The sequence below is a fragment of the Columba livia genome, chromosome 6 (genome assembly GCF_036013475.1).
Source record: "Columba livia isolate bColLiv1 breed racing homer chromosome 6, bColLiv1.pat.W.v2, whole genome shotgun sequence".
NCBI lineage: Eukaryota > Metazoa > Chordata > Aves > Columbiformes > Columbidae > Columba > Columba livia.
In genome coordinates, this window is record NC_088607.1 from 268,763 (window position 1) to 281,147 (window position 12,385).

Sequence of the window (12,385 nt, forward strand, 5' to 3'; positions counted from 1 at the left end):
AGCCCGCGGGGCGGGAAGACGCGCATGCGCCGGCCGGAGGAAACGGGTGGGGCGGGGCGCGCACCGCGCACGCTCTGGCTGCCACCGGCGCGCGCGGCGGCGGCTGCGGGGAGCGGCCGGGAGGGGCGGGGCCAGCCCCGCGCTGGGGGAGCGATGACGGGCCCTCCCGCGCCTCGCCCGGCCGCGGGCGCCGCAAGGTCACTTTTTATACTGGAGAAAAATAAACCTTCGGTACAAATAAATAACAAAGTTCATGTAGTAGAGAATTGTGTTATTTATCTACAACAGTCAACAATACAGAGAACTGGATATAAAAGTTTCTTGGTCAAAAGCTGACTCTGCATTTGGAGCATCTATCCCCTTGCACGGGGTGATCAGACACTAAGTGTAAAGCTTCCCGGCTTTTGAGAGCTGCCACGATCGTAACACTGAGGGAAAAAAACAACTATCAAGGTTGTTCTCTAGAACAGATATTTGAATAAAACAAATACTTTGGAAAAAAATTATGCTCCACCACCAAGCATATTTGCTATAGAGAGCGTGGGGATAAAAAAAATGCAGCAGATATTTAAATCTTTCCTTAAGTTACTTGTATGTTTTGAATAAGTCTGCCCCTGTAAAAACGGAGGTCATTTTGCAGACACTAAGGAAACAGGCAGGAAAAAAACCCAAACCTTACAGATGGGATCACTTTGTATTCATTATACTGCACAGCAACTGAGAACAACGTTCCTAAAGATGAAAACCAAACTTCTCCCCAGAGAGTGTGCTGAAACCTGAACATCCTCAGGGAACATTTATCCCCGGGGGTTCCCCCGCCCCGATGTTCTCAGCTGGTGTTTCTTTGAGGGAGAGGGAGGCTCTCATGAAGATATTTCATGGTCCCATGCTCTGAGAAGTCAGAAACAACATGATTGTCCCCCCTCAGCAACCACTTTGTAGTTAAGAGTCCTTCAATTCCCACTGGTCCCCGCGCGTGGATACGAGAAGTACTAATTCCCACCTCAGCACCTGCAGGAAACACACAAGATACAGGTAGTTAATCCTAAAATGATGTGCACTTCACACTAAGCAGCTTTGCACGTTTGTGTAACACCAGCTGCCCACCTTCAGTGACCTGCCTTTCTCTGCTCCTCTTCAAATGCCATCTGTTCCAATTTAAAAGTTAGAGGAGCTTACCTATTACATTATAAATTGTAATGCGTATACTTCTGGCTGCTACAGAGAGAGATGCGCATCTGTACACGGATCTTAGACTTGCTTCCTTAGGGTTTAATCAATTTTTTAAAAAAAGCTACATTAGTCAAGATTGTGATCTTGTGTCCTTTTTTATCATATTGAGGAGATATTGCAAGACCCTAACTAGAATTTTTTAATCACATGGAACACTGAGTGTTCCAGCGGACGTAGTAATAGCCTGTTATGGAGATTTCTGAGTTTCTGCCTCAGGAAAGAATGTTTCCCTTGTCTTCTGCAATTCACATTACGCACACCAGTTTATTTAAGCACCCGACAGCCAGCTGCTCCCTGCCCGTCGTTCCTCACGCTGCAGGGCTGGCACACCGGAGCGCAGCTCAGTCTGCCCCCAGGAACGGAGCATGGCATGGCTTACAGCACCAACAGAAGACAAACAACAAAAACTGTTCACCAATTTCAGATCCTGCGCTGCATTGTTCTATCATCTACATGCAGGCAACATACTTTATTCTCATTGAACAGAGCTTCAGAGGATACAAAACATCTTTGCTCCCTACTGCTAAATTAATCCACATAGTCTGTACAGCAGTATTAGCTGGTTCTGGCAAGAAAGAGATATTAAACTGTTGTTCCATGTGGATGTAATGTCTAGACTTCAACCTTTCCTATGGTACACTTTCCTTAAAACCATGTATGAGACGGTAAGATCAGAGACTAATTCTGTCTTCCAGGATTCACACTGCCACATTTTTCCCACAACAGCAAATCCTGCAGTCACCTCCCCACAGTATTTTCTGTCTTACCAAGTCCAAATCTGTAGCCGTCAGAGAACCGAGTGCTGGCATTCCAGAAAACACAAGCGCTGTCCACATGCTGGAGGAAGAACTCTGCCATTTTCTCTGGGAAAGAGACGGGGAGAAAAATAAAATCCAGGGCATACAGAATGTTCATGCACTCCAATAAACGCAGCACAACGCGGTGAACAGACAGAACAACACAACTTTCACATGCAACCTCATCAGACAGTATTTAAACAGCCTGGGCTAAGACATGTTTATTTATTCCTTCTTCTCAGTATGCTTATCAAGTAGACACAGCTGAAAATGTTGCAAGAAGCTTGCAAAGATGAGAAGAAAAATGATGTGTAATTCTAAATACTCGTGAACCTGCAAACAGGGACAGTTGTACGACTGGAGAGAAAGGCGAGCTGCCCCAAACATTCTGCAGTCAAATCGAGACAGTTAAACTACAGAGTCAGCTCGCCATTAATCTCATACATGAAATTGTTCCAGATAATAAAAAATCCTAAACTAAATTGCAATTGCAGGTATAATATTTGGGAAATACAATGCCGAAATACCTCATGAAATCAGCTAACTAAACCAGTTTAAATAGAACATGCAACAGCTGAGCGAGCTCGAGCGGAGGCACGTCTTTGTCCTCCAGAGACTCTGCAAGGCTGCAGGTCAGATGCCCTCAGCAACACGACAAACATCACAGATCAGCTCTATTTCATACACTCCCCAGCAAACCACTGGTGCGCCAGCTCCGTGGCAGTGCCTTGTGGTATCCACTGTATGCCCTTTAGTGACGCTCATTAGAGCTCGGTGGGAAGTACAGAAACAGAAGCCTGCTCAACTCACACACTGGTCGGCCGTAGATCATCATGATCTTACTGCAGGGGATCCTTGGGAGTTCCAGGCTTGGTCTGAGAGTCAACCTTTGGCTGGGCACAGCTCTAGCTAGGTTTTGAACTAGCACAGTGTTCAACCTGCATGCAGGACAGGTGCTACAGATGGGAGCAGCGCAGAGCTGCACACAGGAACACAAATTCACAACAGAGGCAAGAAACTGTAAATTGAGGTAAATGCAGCTTTTATACTAGGGATGCAGAAGTGGGAAGTTAAGGAGTGGGAGAGGCAGAGGGAAGATATTTGTGGTCCTTGTTTGCAAGACATAAAAATTACATGACCAGATCAAAAGTTTGATCTTCCCTGCAATCCCTATTCTCTCCAGTGATACAGGAACACAAAGCAATTTGCCTGGCAAGAGCATGTGCTGACTTGCTATCAGCCAACTGCTCAAGCACATCCCTTATCATCCTGGAATAAGGGCCACACAACAACATGTTTTCTCTGAGCTGAACAGGATTGTAGCCACATTCAGCTCATCAGTCTCCAGCTGGTTATGCCTCCTACAGACCCAAGAACAACTGCTGCAATGTAAGTAGTTACACTGACACCAAGAACTGGCAGTAGCTTAAGGAGCAGACCGATCACTAACCATTCTCCGTGATGATAACATCCGTGTGAGAACTTCCATACTTGTGGATATGTTCAACAGCCTCCTGGACGCTGTCCACCACCTCAATGCAGCACTCCAGGTCTCCATATTCTGTGCGGAGAGATTTCACTTCTGAAGGGCTGAATGTCAAGTACGATGCAAACTTCGGGCCAGCGTGGATCTTCACCTGCAATACCAGAAACATTCTGTGCTGCTGACCATACCGATGCCTTCCAGGTGAAAGTGTGGCTTCTTGTACTCTGTGGGATGGAGTTAATTTTCTTCATAGTAGTCCCTACAGTGCTATGTTTTAGATTTGTGACTAAAACAACGTTGAAAACACACCACTATTTCGGCTGTGACTGAACAGAGCCTGCACAGCGCCAGGGCTTTCTCTTTTTCTCCTCTGTCCCCCCAGCAAAAGGGTTGGGAGCGTGCAGGCAGCTGGGAGGGGACACAACCACGACCGCTGACCCGGACGGACCAAAGGGACACTCGGTGCCGTGTAATGTCACACAGCAATACAAACTGAGGGGCGGGGGTTTCTGAAGAAGGTGGGCATTGCTCAGACACTGCCTGGGCACTGGTCTGCTTGTGGCAGATGGTGAGTCATCAGTTTTGTGTCACTTGTGTGGGGTTTGGGGTGGGCTTTGGTTTGTTTTCGTTTTCTTATTCTTCCACTTCCTTCTCCTTCTTTCCTTGGCTTATCCAACTATCTTTCTTCCAAGCCACAAGGTTTCTTGCTTTTGCTCCTCTTATTCTCTTCCCACATCCCCCTTAGGGCAGGGGAGAACGAGCAAGTGGCTGGATGGTGCTCAGCTGCTGACTGGGGTCAACCCACGACATTGGTGAATCAAATGTTCACTGCAGGCAGGGTAAGAAAAATAAGCCTACACCTTGGGAAACCTATCAGACTGGTGAACCAGCGACAAGGCACAATAACAGCTCGAGTGCTAGGCTGGCTGCTGACCATGACACGCTCCTAGTCCAGGACTCATTTCAAAGTATTTAAAGAAATCACATCATTTGGAGAGGAAAGTCACCAGGCAGGACAGTACAACACTAGTGCTGGGAAAACACCTAAAATGTTGCAGCCAGCCCTTGTTTTAAGAAAGCAAGTGCAGTGCGGAGAATAACTACAGGAATGTTTCCAAGTTTGCACCTACAAAAGACTTAAGATCTTGAACGGCTTTTACCCTTTTACTTTGTAAACTAACACCAGTCCTCTCTGAAGCATGTGTTTCAGACACAACGGAGTTACTGGGTCCAAAACAAGAAAACTCACGCAGATGTTTTTCATTTGTTATAAAGAAGAACTAATGCATTATCAATACCTGAGTTTAATCATAGCAGCTGAGACACCTCAACGAGAGATAATTTAGATCTGATGCGGCAGAGAAATCCCCATGCAATTGAAACACAGGAAATTTTGACAAAACAGAAATGGGAAATGAGGCACAAGCCTGCAAAATGTGAAGGCTTTTAAAAAGTTATCTGTAAAACTGCACTTTCTTGTGCAACTATAAGTTACTTTAATTGCATAATCCTGCCCAATATTTGCATGTTTCTTCTTTTCAGGTCAGATTAGACACAGGTAACATCCTCCCCTCTGTACTGGGAGCCAGGTGGGTGGCGGTGGAAATGCACCAGTCCTCACATTCCTCCCATCCAAAGCCCAGAGATCCACCCTTCACTCTACTCTTCCTAAGAAACAACCAAACAAGATATGAAAAAGATCCATTAAGTGAGGACTTGCTCCTGACTAACTATCAGCTTCTTTTACTATGACCATTTCAACATCATCAAAACATATAGCTTATTTCACCCGCATTAATTTACCTGCCTGTACACTCTATTTGCCAAACATATACTGTTGTGTGAAAATCCTTCGTGGATATTTCTCTCCTGATGCACCTCTGCTGACAAAACATTACCCACATCAAGACAACTAACTAGTATACTGGCCTTTGCCTGTTCCTTTAATATACTAGGAGGGAAAACAGGTGGGGATAAGGGCATGCAAGATGAAAGGCTTTTAAAAATATTGATGAAGCAGAAACAGAATGGAAAAAAGGAGGAATTGACTTGGGAAGCTAAATATATCGATTCAAGATCAAGAGGCTTTGTGTCTGGTAAGTTAACAGCAATTAAGTCAGAATTAAGAAGGGTAGAGAAAGGGTTGTGTGTATGCTCTTCTAGAGCAGAAGATTATTTTTGCTATGTAAAAGTGTTCCTATCCCATAATGGCACACAGTTGCACTGAAGAAGCTGCTTTCAGATAATTTCTACAGAAAAACTTGCATTTGTGTGGAGAAGCAGAGATAGTTGTCTGTAAGTTCATCTATGTGTACAAAGAAACATATGCATAACTTGAGTGTTATTGCATCATAAAATTGAACAGGGCTACATCAGCCAGACCAAATGCTTCTTAAGTGGTAGAAAGAAACCAAACACAACAAAACACACAAAACAAAACACAAGAATGAGTGACTAACCTGTTCTACTCTCAACATGTCTATGATCTGATCAAACAACGGGGTTCTCAGCAAGTCTCGATGAATTAAGAGAGTTTCCAGAGCATTACAGGCAGCAGGGTATTCACACTTTGAGTCTCTGACTGAGGTTTAAGAGTAGATAACTGGTTACATAACATTTATGACAAAGATTTTGAACAGCATATGAATTATCAATTACCATAACCATGTTGCATACTCCAAATATGAAGTTCAGTTACACCCAAGAGACTCAAGTCACCCTCTCCCCACTTACTTATTCGTGTGACCTTCTCAACGCTGGCATCCGTGTCCACATACACATGGCAGATCCCTTCGCTGTGTCCCATTACTGGGATTCCCTTTGCAGCTTTCTGGATATCCCTGACCAGCTGTGATGAACCACGTGGAATGATTAGATCTATCAGCTTATCCAAACGGCAGAGATCTTCTACTTCCTCTCTTGTGTTCACCTGTGGTAGTTGCAATATAGTCAGTCTGTGGTTTCAAGTCTCAAGTTCTGCCCATACTTCTTATACATACCATAGCAAAGAAATAGTTGATTTAATTCTAGGCACTTACTAGTTGCACTGCATCTTTGACTCCATGAGTGGAGAGTGCTTCTTGTACCAGATGATGAAGGATTTGATTGCTATGTGCTGCCTCTTTCCCTCCTTTAAGTAATAAGCCATTTCCACTGGCTATGGCTAAAGCAGACACCTGTTAGAAAATATTAAAAAAAAAAAGAGAAAAGAAATTTGTCTCTGTTGGAATAACACCCACAAAATCCAATAAGAACAGGATTTTTAATACTGTTGATTTACTCAATATTCACCTACAGTTTTCATTTTACGGCACCAAAAAGTCATTACAAGTAACAGCACATTGAACTCCAGAAACAACACGTGTTAGTGTTTCAGCAACAAACGTGAGTTCTTAGGGTACTACTGGCAGGAGGAGGCTGCAGTGGACAAGCCAGAGGAAACCCTGGACCCAGGCTCTGGTATGAATACGGGGCAGTCACCCCACAGAGACCGACGTTAGGTGCAGGAAATCTTGTCCCTGGCCATTCTGGCAGAAAGTGGCTAATGAGCTCGTCCTGTGAACACGAAGGACGTTTGCATCATGTTGCCTACAACAGAAGCCACGAACTGACGACACTTAAGTGTGGGGAAAAATACCTTCTAGACAATAGACCCAGAATCACCTGTATCACTTTGCTTTCATGTCTATAGCCAGAAAGAACTGACTGAAGTTGTTGCCTTTCTGTTTAAGGTGCCAGATTCCATCTATTAGAGTCCAGCAACACAACTAGACTATATTTCTAAAAAATGCTCCACAGAAGCCACTGCTTTTTCAAATTTAGATTAAAAAATAACTTCTTCTGTTGAAAACATATACCCAGTCTCCAGACACTAGTTCTTATTGGTGTTTTTCCCACCAAACTGAAAACCTCTTTAACAGAGGGGTGGTGGTAGGTTTTTTTATTATTTTTTTGTTCTTTTCTACCTAGGACTACGTCAGATATTATAAAGCTCTCTTCCCAGACTTATTCTATTTTTCTATCCCTTTTTGTCTTCCTCACCACAATACCATTCTCAGTGGCATCACAATTTGTCCACCTATTTGAAAAACAGAGCATTTGAAAAATATAGCATACACTCCTTTGAAAGAGAGAGACATCAGCTACTCAGGGCAAGAGATCAGGGCTGAAGTCCAGAAAGACAGACCATAATTCAACAGGGAAACATACTGGTTATCTATGAAGAACACAGCTGGCAGCAAGGAGGTAACACTGGTAGACGAGGGAGACTTGTGCCTTTCCGTTTGATGGGAACTTTGCCGAGAGCACACTCCCTTTCAGTATGAAATGGGGACCACCCACAAAATTCAGTCCTCAAGTACCAAGCTGCCCACTGGCTGAGTCTCATCCCCTTTTGAAGTGCCTGTACCTATCACTTTACCCTCAAACACCTGCTCATCTGTTAGAAAACACCTCACTTGATCTTCCTAAACACCTAATGTTAATCGTGGGAAATAGCATTGATAATTAAGATGTTTGTTTTCTTTCAAAATTCTATTGCAGTTGCTCAGTAAGGTATTCACAGAATCCCAGCCTGGTTGGGGTTGAAGGGACCTCTGGAGATCCCCAGTCCAACCCCCCCGCTCACGCAGGGTCACAGAGCAGATCCCACAGGATCCCGGGGGTTTGAATGTCTCAGAGCAGGAGACTCCACACCCGCTCTGGGCAGCCTGGGCCAGGCTCTGGCACCGCAAAGCAGTTTCTCCTCATATTCAGGTGGAACCTCCTGTGTTTCAGCCTGTGCCCGTTGCCCCTCATGCTATCATTTGGCACCACTGAAAGGAGTGTGGTCCATCCTCTTGACACCCACCCTAGAGATATTTATAAACATTGATCAGATCCCCTCTCAGCTTCTCTTCTCCAGCTGAGCAGCTCTAGCTCTCTCAGTCTCTCATAAGAAAGGTGCTCTAGGCCCCTAATCATCTTCATAGTCCTTCAATGGACTCCCTCCAGTAATTCCTTGTCCTTCTTGAACCAGGGAGCCCAGAACTGGGCACAGTTCTGCAGATGCGGCCTTACCAGGCTAGAGCGGAGGGGGAGGAACCTCCCTTCACCTGCTGGTCACACTCTTTCCAATGCACCTCAGGCACCATTGGCCTCTTGGCCACAAGGGCACACTGTTGACTCACTGTCAGCCTGTTGTCCACCAGAACTCCCACGTCCTTTTCTGCAGAACTGCTTTCCAGCAGGTCCACCACAAGCTGTAGTAGTGCCTGGGGTTGTTCCTCCCCAGTGCAAGACCCCACATTTGCCCTTGTTGAACTTCATCGGGTTCTCCTCTGCCCAGTCCTCCAGCCTGTCCAGTCTCGCTGGACGGCAGCACAGCCTCTGGGGTGTCAGCCCTTCCTCCCAGTTCGGTATTCAAGAATCTCAAAATAAGACCAAGGTTGCCTCTGCAATGTTAGGTCAGCCCCATATTTTCATGCACCATAAGAGCATTTACTCACAGCAATACTGCCACACAGAGCTGCAGACCGACATATTTGCCTTTAAAATGCCTGCCTTATTCCCGGCACGAGATAAATGACATTCGTGTACAGTACAGTAGTTGAGATTTTCACTAGCCTTTCCAGCAACTTCAGTACTTAAGAACTTAGACACCAATTTTCATCACGCCCATCTCATTGCAAGCGAGTAAACACTGTCATTGTGCCTCACTGCACACAGCAGTATCAGCACAGACCACGCAGAGCCTGGAGCTTCTGTGCTTTCTGTGCTCAGTCTTTTTTAACTTTTTAAACATTTTTTAATCACATATTCCGCCACAGTTACAGTTAATTACTAGTATCTATATTAAACAGTTCCTTTTTTAATTCCCGCCTGCAGTTCAGCTGTATGCAGTATGGACAGACAGAACAAGTGCTCATTGGTAAGAGCTGCCCAAGCTGTGAGTTAGGCACTGAACATACCTTCGTGAGACATATGCAGGAATCGCAACACCTGAATGCAAGATGATTCCTTTATGTTGGATTTTTAAAAATAAACAAAACAAAACCACAAAAACAACAAAAAGCCCACAAACAAAAACCCCAAACCAAACAAAACCAAAACAAAACCAAACAAAGAAACACACCCCCACAAAAAAGACAAGACTTCTTGCAGCCTCCCGTTTGGTCACCAACAGAAATACCCGTTTTTTGTCATCAAGGAGTTCCCAGCAATGTAACCGACCCTCCTCACATACCTGTGGAAGACAGTCAGGACGGGACTCAAAGATCACAAGAAGGACACCAATCGGCACTGTGACCTGCTCCAAATCCAGGTCTTTCGCTATCCGCGTTCGCCGAATTATTCGGCCCACGCTGTCCTTTGAGGACGCTGCGATCTGACGCAGACCAATAGCCAAGCTGTTCAGCTTTGACGTAGACAAACTTAGACGTTTCAACAAAGGAAGTGCCAGTCTTCCTAAAGAAAGAAAAAATGGTGCTGGAGTTAGACTGGCCTGCCTAGGCTCAAGCAAAAGCAGCTTAAACAACTCGTGAACCTAAGGAAAAATCTCATACTTCCTGTGCCCTAACAAAAAACCCACCCATGATGAAAAATACACAGCATTAGGTCTGGTAGTGACAATAAAACCACTCAAATATGACAATGATTTCCCCCCCCACAACATTTTCACATTAGCCAGTTTAAATGATTTGCACATGAAGCAACATCAACATCCACAGTTTAAGGTTTGCCCTATTTCAGGTACTGCTGTATGTCCAAATTTCTCCTTTGCCTCCTTTGGCAAAACTGAGGGGGTTTTGTTTGTTTGTTTTTACAGTTCACTGCTCGGTGTTTTCCAAGGCCCCAGTGTCTTCTCTGACGAAGGTATCTGTTTTCTGCAATTAAGGAAGCTGCCGCTCTTTACGCTGACAAACTCTCAAGGTCCTGGGTTCACTAATCTGTGGCAGCCATACTACCCCACCCCCGGTGACAGAAGATTCTAGTTTTGCTCATTTCCTTCAAGGCCCAGAGAGGTTCAAGACAACAGGATTACCACGGAAGGACTTGAAATATTACCTTTATTTTCAGCCTCTTCTAAATCCTTTTTGTTTGCTAAGAGAATTTCTTCTCTCTGGTCAGTTAGCAAATCAGCAAGACGATAAATAATCTCGGCTCTCTGAAAGAGAAAACAGTTTCTGAACAGACCTCTTACACATAGTCTATGCTATCTGACATCTGGTCCCCTTCAGTCCTTTTATGTTAACCACATCCTCTCACTGTCCTGATTTCCCAAATACCTCAGGCCAGCTAATTTTTGAAGGCTGCATCACATCGAAATATGAGGCTGAACGCTGCTTCAGCCTTGAATTTGCTTTCTACTATTTTGCTTTCCATGTCCAGGCTTCTTCACCAAACCCACAACGTTCTTCCTTTAAGATCACCTTGTGTTCTTCACAACCAATGCCACATTCGCCCACCCGGCTGCAGAGCCTACAGCTCCTCTTCCGCATGCACTACACGCGAGAGCAAACGGAGCAAGTTGTTCCAGGTAATTCTTCAGCAGCTCTGATCACAATTTCTGTGACATATTTGACACTATTAAAATTTTATATAAACCCCACACGAAAACATATGTTAATTCATAGACCCAAAATACATTATCTTTCTGCTCTTCTCATCTCTTTAAGCATGCTACAATCCAAATTGTGGACCTGGCACAGAAAGAATAGATTCTCGTCCCAAGGGGCCCATTTGTGTTATGCATCTGTGTTGTAAAACCCACCACACATTCACAGCTTAACAAGCAAGGCCATACTGTTCTGTCACCTGCTCCGGCTGCAGAGCTGCCAGCGTCCTGCCACCAGCTCGCGCCATTTCAGCCTGCTGCTCCACCGTAGGACCTGCAGGAAACAAAAACACGCCACGCAGACAAAGTAACAGTGCATGTGGAAGTGAACGCTAGGCCTTCCAGTTCTTTGCTCAAAGCAGGAAAGCAGGTACAGAGTCTTGGACATAGTCGAGAAATCTGTTGTATGGTAAAACAGGAAAATCTGTACCTGACACAAAAATACTGCTATGGCCCCCAAACGTAAAAAGTCACCACAGGGATTCTGCAAGGTCACCAAGTCAGAGGCAAGTGCGCACCTTGCATCAAACACACTTGGCAAAGGGCAGAAGAACACCGGGACAGCCGAGTCCCAGGGCACGGCAGGCTACTGAAAGAAAGAAGGCAGACTTTGAAAAGTTTTGGTGTCCAACTGAGGAAATCAGAAGGGATTACAAAATAGCGTGGGAATATAAAAACAATAATGGAAGCCAAAACTCAGTCAGAAAAGCGGCTCTCCCTCCGTCTCCTCCTGCACGCCTTTTAGAAGGGTTCCTATAGAAGGGGTTTGGTTGGCTTTTTTTTCCTGGCAGGACCTCAATGTCTCAAACTGAAATTAAATGGAACAGGTTACTTCTGTTTCTGTTTCCAAACAAGTCACCAGGTTCAGGTAGCATTTCCCCAAAGAATTCACAAGTTGCTCATGGATAAACTAAGTTGTGACTTTTAACTGTCCAGAAATTGTCTGTAAAACAGATAACGTGAAGGTCACAAATATGACTCAGCTTCTATTTATGAAGGGTCTCATGGAAATTGCCAGAGCAGGACCTGCAATGCTACGGAAAATGTCAAGAGCTATACTGGGAAGCGTAAGAGAAGAACTTGCAGACACATGATTAATTAGACATATTTAAGAAGTGCGAAAACAGTTTTTAAAGTGAAGTAATACTTTACAAAGTATGGTACATTTTGGTGTTCTTTAAGAAAAGTGACTGTATGTAAGCAGAAATAGTAGATTTTTAACAGTTACAGAATTTCAAAAGTGTGTTCTTTGGAAGATACTATACAAAGAGGGGA

General features: G+C 44.6%; 1 protein-coding gene across 13 annotated transcripts in view; it reads right to left on the minus strand.

The window, feature by feature from the left end:
- Nucleotides 1–254: 254 nt before the first annotated feature.
- The window catches only part of ALDH18A1 (aldehyde dehydrogenase 18 family member A1), a 35,467-nt gene continuing 23,336 nt past the window's right edge, over nucleotides 255–12,385 (minus strand). For all 13 annotated transcript variants that reach the window (XM_065066598.1, XM_065066595.1, XM_065066594.1 and 10 more), the window contains 9 exons: nucleotides 11,311–11,384; nucleotides 10,561–10,660; nucleotides 9,740–9,960; nucleotides 6,555–6,692; nucleotides 6,250–6,445; nucleotides 5,976–6,097; nucleotides 3,481–3,667; nucleotides 2,001–2,096; nucleotides 255–1,011 (listed from right to left, as the gene is read on the minus strand). In XM_065066598.1, the coding sequence (XP_064922670.1) occupies nucleotides 830–1,011; nucleotides 2,001–2,096; nucleotides 3,481–3,667; nucleotides 5,976–6,097; nucleotides 6,250–6,445; nucleotides 6,555–6,692; nucleotides 9,740–9,960; nucleotides 10,561–10,660; nucleotides 11,311–11,384 (1,316 nt within the window). In that variant the 3' untranslated portion in view covers nucleotides 255–829. The remainder of the gene's footprint in view (nucleotides 1,012–2,000; nucleotides 2,097–3,480; nucleotides 3,668–5,975; nucleotides 6,098–6,249; nucleotides 6,446–6,554; nucleotides 6,693–9,739; nucleotides 9,961–10,560; nucleotides 10,661–11,310; nucleotides 11,385–12,385) is intronic.